The sequence below is a fragment of the Camellia sinensis genome, chromosome 14 (genome assembly GCF_055761805.1).
Source record: "Camellia sinensis isolate YWXY chromosome 14, ASM5576180v1, whole genome shotgun sequence".
Taxonomy (NCBI): domain Eukaryota; kingdom Viridiplantae; phylum Streptophyta; class Magnoliopsida; order Ericales; family Theaceae; genus Camellia; species Camellia sinensis.
This window is the reverse complement of record NC_138974.1, coordinates 13346959-13359784: the sequence shown is the minus strand read 5'-3', so window position 1 is coordinate 13359784 and position 12826 is coordinate 13346959. Positions and strand designations below refer to the sequence as shown.

The window sequence follows — 12826 nt, the reverse complement described above, 5'->3', positions numbered from 1 at the left end:
TAAAATGTAATTTATCAAATTTATTGACTTTAACATGAATTTTGTGTATGCCTAGGCACGGGCATACGAAAAATATTTATATTATCAAGCAAAAACACCACAACAAAGGCCCGTCACAAATTTGCATCAAGGAAAAGAAAAAAAAATGAATTAATCTGTAAGAAAAACCTCAAGTAGTCCCCATCTAGCCCAGCAACTATTACAGTTTTCCCATCATGGTCAGCAACCTTGCAGCAAAAATCATAAAGGTCGCCAAAAAATTGAGCTTCATCAATGCCAATCACATCCAGCTGCCAACATGTAACCAGCATTTAGAAGATAATAGAAAAAGCATTAAAAAAAAAAAACACTCCAAACTTAAATATAGGATTGCAATGGTGTTAATCATGAATAGCATTTGGTTTTACATTTTAAAAAATAAATAAAAAAGAGAGCCTAAACAGCTAAGAAAACTTGTCTACAAGTTAAATTAGCTCACATATGGTTTACCAACACCAATAATTAGAAAAGTAACTTGTACAATGTCAAGCCACAAGAAACAATCAAATTCTTCTTACATAAAACCATGAAGATGATAGTAACATCAGTTCAATATCACTTACAATATATCAAACACATCCAACTTATGAAGCTACCAAGCCCATAGAACAACTGGGACACCATAGACTGAACCAAAAAAAAAAAATTATAAAAAAAAAAAACACAAATCAAATGGTTCAAGTTTGAAATACCTTGGCATAAGCCTCATCTCCAAATTTTTGCCTAAATGACAACAGATTCGGCAACGCCCAACAGGGAAACTTTGCCCCATCATGTGTCACCACCGAGTCAACCGCATATCTCGTATCCTTGCTTGACTTTATTATTGCAACATTTCTACATTTACATGGTTGGCCCCAAAATAATAGTTAAAATAAAATAAAATTCTTTATGCATCCAACATAAACTTAACAGATTGTTATCATCTACAATTAATTAACATTAAGAATTTCTTAACTACATAACACCATAAAAGTGTTGAGAATAAATTGCAAAAATTAAATTACAAATCAGAACCCCCAACTTTACAAATCTGGGTAAAGCTTATATCTCTAGCTACTTCTCAGAATATCAGAATTAAACTCAAATTCACGAAATTAACAAAGTCAACAAAGTACCTGCCATTGTTGCCCTCAGATTTGACTCGACGAAGGAGAGCTGTTGTTTTTCCAGCGAACATTGGCCCAACAATGACGTGAATCTCACAAAAATTCAAAAACCTTCTTCTCATATTATATAGATTTCTTATCATATTTTCTCATCTCTAAACACAGTAATTGGGTCTCAAGTGAGAAAATAAGATAACAAATGAGATTATATGTAACATTACTTCTTCTTTCTTTTTTTTCTGAATATATAGCATTGCTGATTCTAATACAGCCAAGGGGGGGTTTCAATTCAATTGAAGTGTTGTTGTTCCAACCATGGCCAAAACCCAGATTGATCATTAATGGCACAAAACATGTTGGAAAAGCTTTCTTCTTTGACAGCATTTTGATGATCAATGATCTTGTGGTCAGGTTGTCTTGATGAAGAAGAAGAGTTTGGGAAGAGGTGGGCCACGGCAGCAGAAATGGGCCTGGTGATGATGGAGGGTGGAAAGAGGGGTCTGCTGCTGCTTGTTGGAATAATTGGATGGCCATGATGATGGTTTGATGAAGGGCTGTCCATGGCTGGTGGGGTCCTTGTTGAGATGTCTAGCTTGATCTCTGAGCTGTTTTCACTTCTGTTGCTGCTTGAACCCTCTATCTCTTTGTTTAGGTTTATTGATTCTGTTGGCTCTCTGTTTTTAAGTGCTATTATCTGCATTCATTCGATTCAAAATCAGGAAGTTCGTTTTTTAGATAGGAAAAATCAAGAAGTTTTGGATACATAAAAACTGATTATAGCATCAAACATAAAATATATATGGAATAAAATGCAATGGTTCATGAAAATTTATCTTGAATATTATTCTAAAAGTGAGTGTGCGATGTAAATTTAAAGTTGATGGAATGTAGATCACACACACTCAAAATAGATGTAGACTATTGATTTTTTTTTTTTTTTTCTATGTGATTTTCTAAAGTCAATCTTCTGGATTTGTAGCATTACTATATATGAAAGACAATTTTTTTTTAAAGTGGGCCTCATCAGCGAATTTTATAAAATTTTATTTCATTAATGCATGTTTTATGCTCTTTTCTGTGTTTGCAACAGAATGGAATGAAAATCAACAACTATATGGGTGAGTTTAGTATAGTCTTTTACTTTGGAAAACAGAAAATAGAAGTTGACTCAGAAAATTTGCTTGCCAACTGTTTTTGAAACTTGAAGTTTTTTGAAAAAAGCTTATTTGAATTGTTTTTTAAATTTACAAAGTTACTTCCACAAAAAAATGAAAACAATTGGTGTTTTTGAACTACTCATTGTTTTTGTTTCTGAAAACTTGAAAAACAGAAACACCCAAAATGACGACCATAATTATGGCTATCTAAAGTGATTCAAATTGATTTTTTTTTTCCTCTTCTTAATCAATCCACCCAAAAAAAAAAATACAAAAACAAAAACAAAAACAAAAACAAAAGAAAAGAAAAGTTGCTTACTCAATTGGCAATAAAGAAGGGGAATTTTGTCCAAACTAAAATCTAACAGTTATCAACACATGCATCTTCCCAAAGCATCAAAATAATTTTGGAATTAATTCCCTTTGGTTTTGTTTTCAAATTTTGTTTAAAAAAAAATGATCTGAAAACTTTGTTTGGCAATTTCTAAAAACACCCGTCTTTTAGAAAAACACTTTCAAAAACTTTTCCAAATTTTCAACAGCTGTTTTCAAACAAAAACGAAAAAGATGAGTGTTTCTGAACTCCTCATTATTTTTGTTTTCGAAAAAACAAAAATTTCGAAAACCATACCTCAGCTTGAAGTTTCTGGTTCTGAGATTGGAGAGCATCATTATCAGCCTTGATAGCATCAAACTGTCTCTTAAGAACATCATAGTCTTTCTCTAACTGCTTTGTCTTCCACCTAGCCCTCCTGTTCTGAAACCATATAGCTATTTGTCTTGGTTGCAACCCAAGAGCCCTTGCCAGCTACATTTTCCTCTCAGATTCAAGCTTGTTTCCCAACTTAAAGTTCTTCTCAAGTGTTTTCACTTGTTCCAAGTTCAGTCTCCTCTTCTTCTCGCCAGCTTGTGACCCATCATTTGATAAGTCATCTTCAACCCCATTGGTTTCATGATCACACACTTCAATGGCTGAAAATGACATAGATCTCTTCCCCAGAAGTGATGCAACACCTGCAAATTGCCACCACCATTCAAAAATTCAAATCCTATATATATCAACTGTATTGGGATACATATCAGTATTTATCTGCTCATATGTATCAACTGATATATCGATGAGTAACATTTTTGGAAGTTCAAAATCTCAATATTCATTCCTCCCCCAGTTGGTTAAGTGTTTTTATTCCCCTTGGCCTTATTGGAAAGTTGAGGGTTCACCTCCTAACATCCCTGTGAATACGGCAGGCATGCCGGAGAACAGCTTTTCCAGATCCTCCCTGCCACGAAGAAATCATTCTACATGAATAAATTTTGCCCATGGTTCTTACTGGAAAATAAATTCAGGCGATCATCATGGCCCAATTTGTGTATCATTGGATGTAAGCAAAAATATAAAAATAAATAATTCATTTCGTTAGACAGCGGTTTGTGGTTTTTAATACAAAGAATCATTTTATACTATATTCTATAGAGATTGTTCCGGCAATGTTGATAAAACTAAACAGCCAATAAGTCCTTAGAGAAATACCTGTATGGTCCATCTCCAATAAAAGCAATTCGTACCTCCGGTATCTGGTCTATGACACTGTTCAATCATACATCCCAAATGTCAATGGTTACAACTTATAATAATTATGAAAAAAGCATTATTCCGTCAATATTTTGCAAGTAATATTTCCTAAATTGCAAAAGCAGAAAATACTTATCATTTGAAATAAAAGAGCGGCACCTTTTGAGTAAATCCAAACTCTTCTCAACTCCTAGTCGTCCAACATGGACTATCAATGGTCTCTCGGGCTCCCCATTGCTGATTAAAAAAAGAACAATATATTAACATTTGGAGGAAACTCATATTACATGGCAATGAAATTTTAAGGATTGAAAGAAAGCCATACCTTAGTCTTATTCGCATTTCTTGAGCGCGATATTTGGGATGGAAGCTTTCGGAATCAACACCCTTATTCCAGAGACGAATCTTGTTACCTGAAAATAAACAAAGAATTAACATGGATATGAGCTGCTATTTTCAGAGAAACATTTGAAAAAAAATAAAATAAAAATTCAAGCAGAAGCATAAATGTCAAATTCTGTTATGTGATCAATGTGAAATTTCAGAGAGTTATCTATTGGGCAATGTTCATTTACCTGTTGTTACCCTAGCTGCTTCAAGCTCCTTTGCAAGGGCAGCTGATGGAACCAGTGTAAGATCAGCGGCCCTATGAAGAAACTCTGTTAAGAAAAGAACAAAACTTTCATTTATCAGTTCACAAACACGAAAAGTCAGAATCCATGTGAAATTGACAAAAGTTCACGTACTTCTGACCCACCACATAGGTTTGACCAGCCAACTAAAGGTGTATCTTGGTATGTATCTGCAAGTCAAAATAGGAATTGGGCTCAACCCTTGTGGGGTGGCAAGCACACTGTGCAATTCCCAAAGATGATATGAAAAAAAATTATTGATACAAAGAAATTTTGTTTGATAAAATTTGATATGTATCAACAGATTTTATTTTATAACAAATCAAATGTTGATCAGAAATAAAAACTACATAGAGATTAAAAAGTGAACTTCGAAAGATGACTAATTTTACAAACATAGTGTAGATGAATTTACAGAGATACTGTGTTACTTTGCATCACAATCAAGATCAATATTCCCATAGAGAAAGCTCAAGCAATTCATCAGAAACCGTCAAAACCACAAACAATTAACTAAATTTTCAGCAATTAAAGTAACAATTGGATGATCCACTTGACTGACTTTAATTGGATTCAATTATAAATGCACACATGCCTCACATGCAATGGAGAATTCAAAAATGTTGAGTCCCATAAATAACCACCTAGATTTTTCAGAACGGGCATCTTCATTCTAACGACACGGATGCAAAAGAAAATGCATGCATAGATATATATACACACACACACAGAGGGGAATTAACCTGAGGGAGGAAAGAAGCGAATTGGGGTGTGGGGATAAGAGAAAAGCAAATCTGTGTAACTTGTTCTGAATCTCTCCCAACTTTGTCTCAAACTCTCTCTCTCTCTCTCTCCCTCCCTTCTCAAAATGGCAATGGGTCTGTCCTTCACTCCAAACCTCAACTCAACAAACAACAACGGTGGAGGAAAAATGCGTGTTTTGTTGTATTATTTCATCAAATTGAGCTTCTACAGTTACTGATTTGTGTAATCGTTTTCAATTGGACCACATCAACTGAAATCAGAACCTTCAGGAACTAAATACATGAAAATGATAGTTTAGGGATGAAAAAAATAAATAAATAAACAAAAATTGGTGATAAAAGTTTGAAATTAGCCCTTTGGGAAAAGTAAAGAACTGTAGTAGGTTTTGTTCATAGCAAGTGAGTTGTGTGCATTATATAATAGTATAAAAGTATAGATATATAATATATGTATATGTTTATGTTTCTATCATATAATATATGTAAAAGTATAGATATATAAACTGAAAGCTGACCTAGGGTTTTTACAGCTGTAATTCCATTAAACGCCTACAATGAACCAAAAAAAATTCAGAAAAAACTCCACCGTTGTGATACAATACGCATACACCAACACCAAGTGATAAAATCGTACCTTGCCAAGTGATACAATACGCAAACACCAACACCAAGTGATAAAATCGTACCTCGCATTTTTCATACAACAACAACGGTGTCTGATACAATACACCAATTTATTAGTAACCCTCTTTGCCTCCAAATTCAGAAAAATCGAAATCAAAACAAACAAAAATCATACCTTGCCAAGCATCGATAGCAAAGAGGCAAAGAGGGTTTCGGTGAGATCTGTTGCGAGGAGGAGAGGACTGAAGTGATAAAGGGGGATGAGGAAGAGGCTGTCGTGATGGCGGTGGTCGAGGGATCTGTTGAAGAAGGAGAAACAGACAGGGTCCTACGAGGGAGAAGAGAGGTGGTCGCGATGGCGGTGGTCGAGAGGGTTCTATCGAAGAATAAACAGAGAGGGAGAGAGAGATAAAGAATGAAGGAAGAGACGTGGGTGAGAGTAGAGAGGGAGAGAGAGACGCGGGTAGGTGAGAAGGTTAAGGAAGAGAAGTGTTTGGGCGGGAAATAAATAATTCAAAGCCATTGACATATACTGAAGATTGATCTCAGCCGTCCAAATTAAATGTATCTATGAGACATTTCTATACATTTTCAAAAAACCTCTTGCCTTATTATATAGATGTTTATCTTATTCTTGTGATTCCATTTGATTACTAATTTTTCTAATTTAATCAACTATATAATGTTTGTTTTTTTTGTTTTTGTCCATCTGATTACTTGTTTTAACAATTTTTTTATTTTTTATTTTTTTTTAGATAGGTTACTTGTTTTAGTACTTGAATGTTTGTTTGTTATGTTGTGGTCACATTTTGTTATTCTTATTAGTATTTTTTTAATTGTTATGATTGACAAAATGTTATTATTTGAGTTAAGAGACTTTTTTTTGTCACAACTCAATTTTGTTTCCAAATGGGAGATAAGTGTGATGATTGGCCAGTAACGCTGTAAACTATCAACGGCATCTAAATGAGACAATTTTTTTTTTCATAAATACTAACAATAGATAGATAGATGCATATAGAAGATAGATAGATAGATAGATAAATAGATATATATTTATATATATATTTTGTATTAATAGTCATGGTGTTTAAATAAAGCTATAAACGAAGTCAAATTGAATAGTAAATTACATAAATTTAATTTTAAATTTTAATGAATTTTAAAATATATTTAAAGGTGAATTTTTTCTTTTCTTTGAGTGAATTGCAAACAAACTTTATTTGAGTCAAACTCTAATAATTTAATTTTTTATAATACATATAAATTTATTGAGTCAAGTAATATCATTTAGTTTCGAAACAAATCGACTTTTAAAATATATTTAAAGTTAATTTACTTACATTAGTTTTTATTTTATTTTTTTTCAAAAATTACCACACATAAGTGCGCCTAGCTCAAAGAAAAATTATTAAGTGATGCAGGTGCACTACATGATAATATTATCCACCAATGATTAAACACCATGTCTCCATGTCTCAACACAAAATCATGAGCCCCATTCCACCAGTCACATCTCTTTTGTGGCGATATTGGGGTATTTCCTAGGAGCACTAAATAACTTCTCTTAATTGAAGTGAGTACACTTCAAGATATTGATGTAACATTGTTAGCTATTTTTGACCCTTCAAATGTGAGTGAGGAATGTAATTTAAGCGTGCCAATAAAGATTTAAAAAGTTCTTATAGATAATAAATATTAATTTTTATCAAACGATTGTGTTAAAGTTCTCTTAACTTCAATGAAAATGACTTTATTGTGTTATGTTGAAAAAATGAAACAAAATTTTTAACTCAAATTCATAACAGAATGGGAGGGAGAGACTAGGTAGAATTACAACTGATTAACTAAATAAAAAATTACAAAATGTTAACTTTAGTAAGGATAACTTCGAAGCTTTTAAACCGGCCAGTTTTTGAAATTATAAGACTAATCTACTCCTACGAAACGTAAGTGTAATGCGTAAAGTGTAGAAATTTAAAGACAAATGAAATTGACCAAGACGTAGTGTCTGAATTTGGTCGGGGGTCTCTTCCGTCATTGCTTATATCTATATATAGCCTTCTCTTAGCGCCTTTGGAGCAGTTAGGCCGTTTTCTTTCACCATGATCTCCTTCATTCTCGTTACTTTTTAGGGTCATACTTATTTCTTTGTGCGTGTTTAACTACTAACAACTGCTTTCTAGTAGCTCATTCTCCACATCTCTCCCATATGCCGCTTATCATACTTGTCGGTTGAAGATTTACATTCGTAGCTCATGTGGGCACCTTTGAAGGTGAGACTCTTCAGTATTTGAATACCCTTTGCTTGCTATGTGTCGCCTCTGCACTAGATGATCTAAATGTGGTGTCAACAATCATTTACTTTTATTTTTGTTATTTAAAAATTTTAAAATTTCATAACTTTTATTATATGCAATCATTTTTAATAAAAATTATATATCTGAAATCTACAAATGAGATTTATCAAAATAAGATCAATATTGAATATACAATTTTGTAAAAATAAAATATTAATTTTTTAGTTGTACCAATTTGAGAATTTCTTAGTTTGCGAACTGAATTTTTTTTAGGCTTTTTCTAGTTTTAAAATTGAGAAATTTTTGTAGTTTCACAAAGTAATGTTCTATACAGTTGTTTCTACAAGCAGTTATTCTTTTATTTTTGAGTAAAATACAAATACATCCCCTAATGTTTGCTTAAAATACAGCCCCTGTGGTTATAAAAATTACATTTCGCCCTTTCAAATATCTAATCACATAACAAATAACTCATTTTATCAAAAAATTATCATGTCAATTAACAGTGTTTAATGAGATTAGAACTATATTTCAATTAACAACTTAGATAATTTTATTATATTATAGGAGAATAGTTAAGAATTTTATTTTTTCTATTAATTATATAAATAAAAAATTATGACAATTGAGTATTTGTAATTTTTAGAATCACAAAAGGCAATATGTATTTTAAACAAATCTTAGAAAGTATAATTTTAATTTACTCTTTATTTTTATATTCAATATTGGTCTTATTTAATATATCTCGAGAAGTAGAATCTAAAAATATAAATTTTATATATAAAATAAAAAAATAATCTGACCACACTGCCTGCTTAGTAACCAGCTGGAGAGCACAGGCAGAATAGATGGCTTCAGCAACCTGTGACAGAAAGAAAAGGCTCCAGCGGTGGTTCTTCCACCCGGGGGCACTCCGACGATCAAGTCAGTATATCTCTCAAAGATAATCAAGTGCAAAACTTAATATTCAAAACATAAATTGCATACCTTAGACCCACGGGGGTGCCTCTCTTTTATAATATATTCAATCCAAGTCCTACTAGAAGTATGACTTCTATGAACTCCAATTTAGTGCTTACTTTGGACTCTTTAAGAGATAAAGATAAACTCCCTAAGAGCTTTATCCTTATCTTGGTTAAGTCCCCTCTTCGTCTTAGGACTCTTGTCAATTATTCGCTTATCTCGGATTCCGATATCTTCGGAGTTAACCTCGGCCTCGCCGAGATCATCTCGGCGTCACGACCAGGACACGTGGCACCTCGGCTGACACGTCGGCGTCACCATGCCACGTGTTGGTATTCAGAAAATATATCCCCACAACTGCCCCCTAGGTTCTATTACCTCGGCATTCTGAGGTGATGGAACCTATATCGATATTTCGACGTTTTTTTTCTGAGTAATGGCTCAAAAAACCGTTTAGCCGAGATAATCCACTTCCAGCCGATGTATTCTCTTCGGAGAACAAGGTTTCGAACGTACTCTCCCACGCGCATGAGCTGTCATGCATATCTAACCGTTCTTTTCACGTGTATTGTCTTCATTGGAGCGTGTCTGTGACGCGCCTGAAAGCCGTCTGTCATTTGTCTGCGCCGTCTGACGCGTGCGTTGCTCTAGGCGTAATTAATGCCCTATTTTTGCCGCTGTTTCACGTTTTTGACAAAACTTTTCCTTGCCTCTTTCTTTCTTCACTTTTTCATTCTGATTTCTTGCTCTTTCTCTCTGCAAAAGCTCTTTCGAATCTGCCATTGTTCTAACTCGAAGTTCTGCGATTTTTTTTCCCTTCACCTTAGCAAAGTTTCCTCTGTTTCGTTGTGCCTGCAATCGTTACTATTTCTCGGCGTCGTTCTTTCCGACTTCATTTGTTCTGGTAAGGCCCTGTTTCCTTTACTCCCAATTTTTTATGTGTTTTTACCTTTACTGCTTTGTTGCTCGATTTCTCTCATATTTTGAACATTTGCACTGTTTCAACATTTTTCTTGCCATAATTCTTGACCTTTATCCCTTTGTATTCTTCGTGTTTCTGATAGTCCATCTTTGTTCTTGAATCTGAAACTTCGTCTTTGTTTTCTCTTTTTTGTATCTGTCCCAGATCTGTGCCTTCGATCTTGATCTTTATAGTTCTTAGGCTTGGGATTTGTATGTAGAACCTTCAAATTTTAGGAAAAACCGAAACAAGCCTTATCAGTCCTTTCCTAGGCCTTTGGCAAGGTCTTTGCAATCCTTCTAAAACGCCCATCTTCTGAAACACACTCCTTTTTGTTTAGGCCGACGTAATGGGTATGTGGAGGCATAGGGTAAATACCCCAACAAAACTTGAATACTTTAGGCAGGAATTCTTTATCCCAGCCGATGTTCACCTTAAGCTAGCTGGGGACGGTGATACCATCATGCCCACAGACCATACGATGCCCTTTCCTATAGTTGCCTTTACTGAATGTGGACTTCGGCTTCCACTTGATCCCTTGTTTCGTGAAGTTCTTTATTTCTACAAGCTGAACCCCATGCAACTTACCATCAACTCCTATAGGGTGATTAACGGTATTATAGCTTTAGCTAGGCAGGAGAATCTTAGGATCACCCTGGCCGACCTTCAGTACTGTTATACAATGTGTCCCCTCAACCTGAAGGAAAGGGGCTTTGTTTATTACCTTAAGCCGAGGTCTACCGAGTTCAAAATTGTTGCCGACCTCCCAGACTCCAACAAGGGGGCTGGGGATGACTTTGTTATCGCTTCGGGAAATTGGGAATTTGGCCCAGATGAAGATGTCCATCTTTACCCTCTTCCTCGATCAGTTAAAGAGGGCAAGGGTAAGAGCCCAGTGCCAACACTTAGTTGTTTTTATTTAAGTCTTTAAAATTTTGTCTGTTTCTAATGTCTGATTGCTTGTCCTGCAGATCTTCATCAGCCACCAAAGAACTTCCGTCAATCCTTCTTCCCTGGAAAAGACTTAAAGAAGCTTCTTGGTCTTCCTATCCACAAGCGCAAGGCTCCCCTGTTGTTGAACTTCATTCCGACATATAAATCCACATTACCCGACGTCCCAAAAAAGAAGAAAAAGAGTCTTTCCCCACCAACTGCCATAACTGTAACCGCGTCGTCATCCCGAACAGATCAAGGATCTACCTCTGATCCAGCCAATCTTCCATCCACTTCGGCCCCCTACTTAATACCAATTCCAGAACGTAAACGTCGACGAAGACTTGTAAAGACTGCCGAGATGGTTCGTCCAAGGCCTGTCGTTCAAGATCTTCTTGCCGACCTTCCAACCGACGCTGATGCTGTACCATCGCATGCGATGCCCCCACCAAAGCCGAAGAGAGTAAAAAAGGCTCAGCCCAAAGCCAAGGCCACTGATGCCGAGGCGGAGGATGCTTTGCCTATCTCTCGCCTGGCTGAGAGCAAAAAGACTACCTCTGCTTCCACAAAAAGATCTGCTGAGACCCAACCCTCGGGGTCCACACAATCAAAGAGGCCAAGGTCATCGTCTGCGACGACCTCGGCGTCGAAGAAGCCCGACGTTCCATGGGCCCCTGAACTAACTCTGGAGGATAGGCCTATTATGGCCAGTGAGAGTGCCGATGATATTAACGTTGGTGTCGCCCTCAGCACTGCTCTTCTCCTTCCGAAGGATTTGAACCGAAATGCTGAGCTTAGTGAGTATGAGAATTACGCTCTTATGCTCCAACACTCCGTTCAAGTAAGTGTTCCTGTTTGCACTTGTGATTCTTCCTTCTGTTTCTTACTGAGAATATTTTCTAACACTTCTGTTTTTCTTTAGGCCATTCAGCACGCCCATTCATTTTCAATGCAATCTTTTGAAAATCGGCAAAGATTGGTTGATATGAAGAGGGAAGCATCTTCCATGAAGAAGGAGATCAAATCTCTTGAATTAAAGATGAAAAAACTGGAGGACCAGGCCGAGGCTGCGACTAAGGCCCAGCAGATGGCTGAAGAGAAAGTGGAGTCTGCTGAGGCTATCCGAAAAGTAGCTGAAGCTGAGAAGAAGGAGGCCGAAGCGAAAAAGGCCCAGGCTGAGAAGGAGCTCCAGCAGGCTCTGGCCACCAAGGAGGCCGAAGTCAAAGAGGCTGATGAAAAAGCCTATGCCCAGGGTATGGCCGACGTCACAGAGGATTATAAACTTCAAGTCATGCAGGCATGCAACAGGGGATTTTCCCTTGGTTGGATGTCCCTGATAAAAAAACTTGATCTCCCTGTTGACTCGCCCTTTCGTAATGCCGATGTCATTCCTTTACCATTTCCTCCTCCAAGTCAGGTTGAGGACGAATCAGAGACTGAGGCTGATGCCGAGGATGAGGATGAAGGGAAAAATGATGATGAGGCCTTGGTAAGGAAACCCAAGGATGCTCCTGAAACTAAGTCCCCTCCTCCTGCTGAGCAAGTGATGGATTTAACCTTGGATGAGGAGGGTGATGAGGTTGGGGAGGCACCCAAGGAAATTGCCATCGGGCAATTATCATCCGACCTTCTTTTGGCTGAAAGAAATCTGGACAATACGCTGGCTGAGATTGATGCTGAGATAGAAGCAGAAAAGGTTGCCGAGGACGTTCCACCAGAATCGTCCGAGGTCCCAGTCCCTGCAGCTGCTAATACTGAAGAGTCTTGATTA

The 12826-nt window shown here is 36.3% G+C and overlaps 1 protein-coding gene and 1 pseudogene across 2 annotated transcripts; both read right to left on the bottom strand.

The window, feature by feature from the left end:
- Window positions 1–113: 113 nt before the first annotated feature.
- Window positions 114–1270, bottom strand: LOC114301820 (thymidine kinase a). The gene is made up of 3 exons (XM_082904627.1): window positions 1158–1270; window positions 732–876; window positions 114–290 (listed from the first exon to the last, which is right to left on the bottom strand). Exons 1-3 carry the CDS (start codon window positions 1268–1270, stop codon window positions 114–116), a joined length of 435 nt encoding a protein of 144 aa, XP_082760753.1.
- Window positions 764–6355, bottom strand: LOC114271163 (homeobox-leucine zipper protein ATHB-13-like; annotated as a pseudogene). The gene is made up of 11 exons (XR_014351434.1): window positions 6074–6355; window positions 5790–5990; window positions 4625–4680; window positions 4454–4537; window positions 4204–4291; window positions 4038–4115; window positions 3837–3893; window positions 3527–3585; window positions 2937–3319; window positions 1158–1842; window positions 764–876 (listed from the first exon to the last, which is right to left on the bottom strand). The product of XR_014351434.1 is annotated as a homeobox-leucine zipper protein ATHB-13-like (transcript).
- Window positions 6356–12826: the final 6471 nt, after the last annotated feature.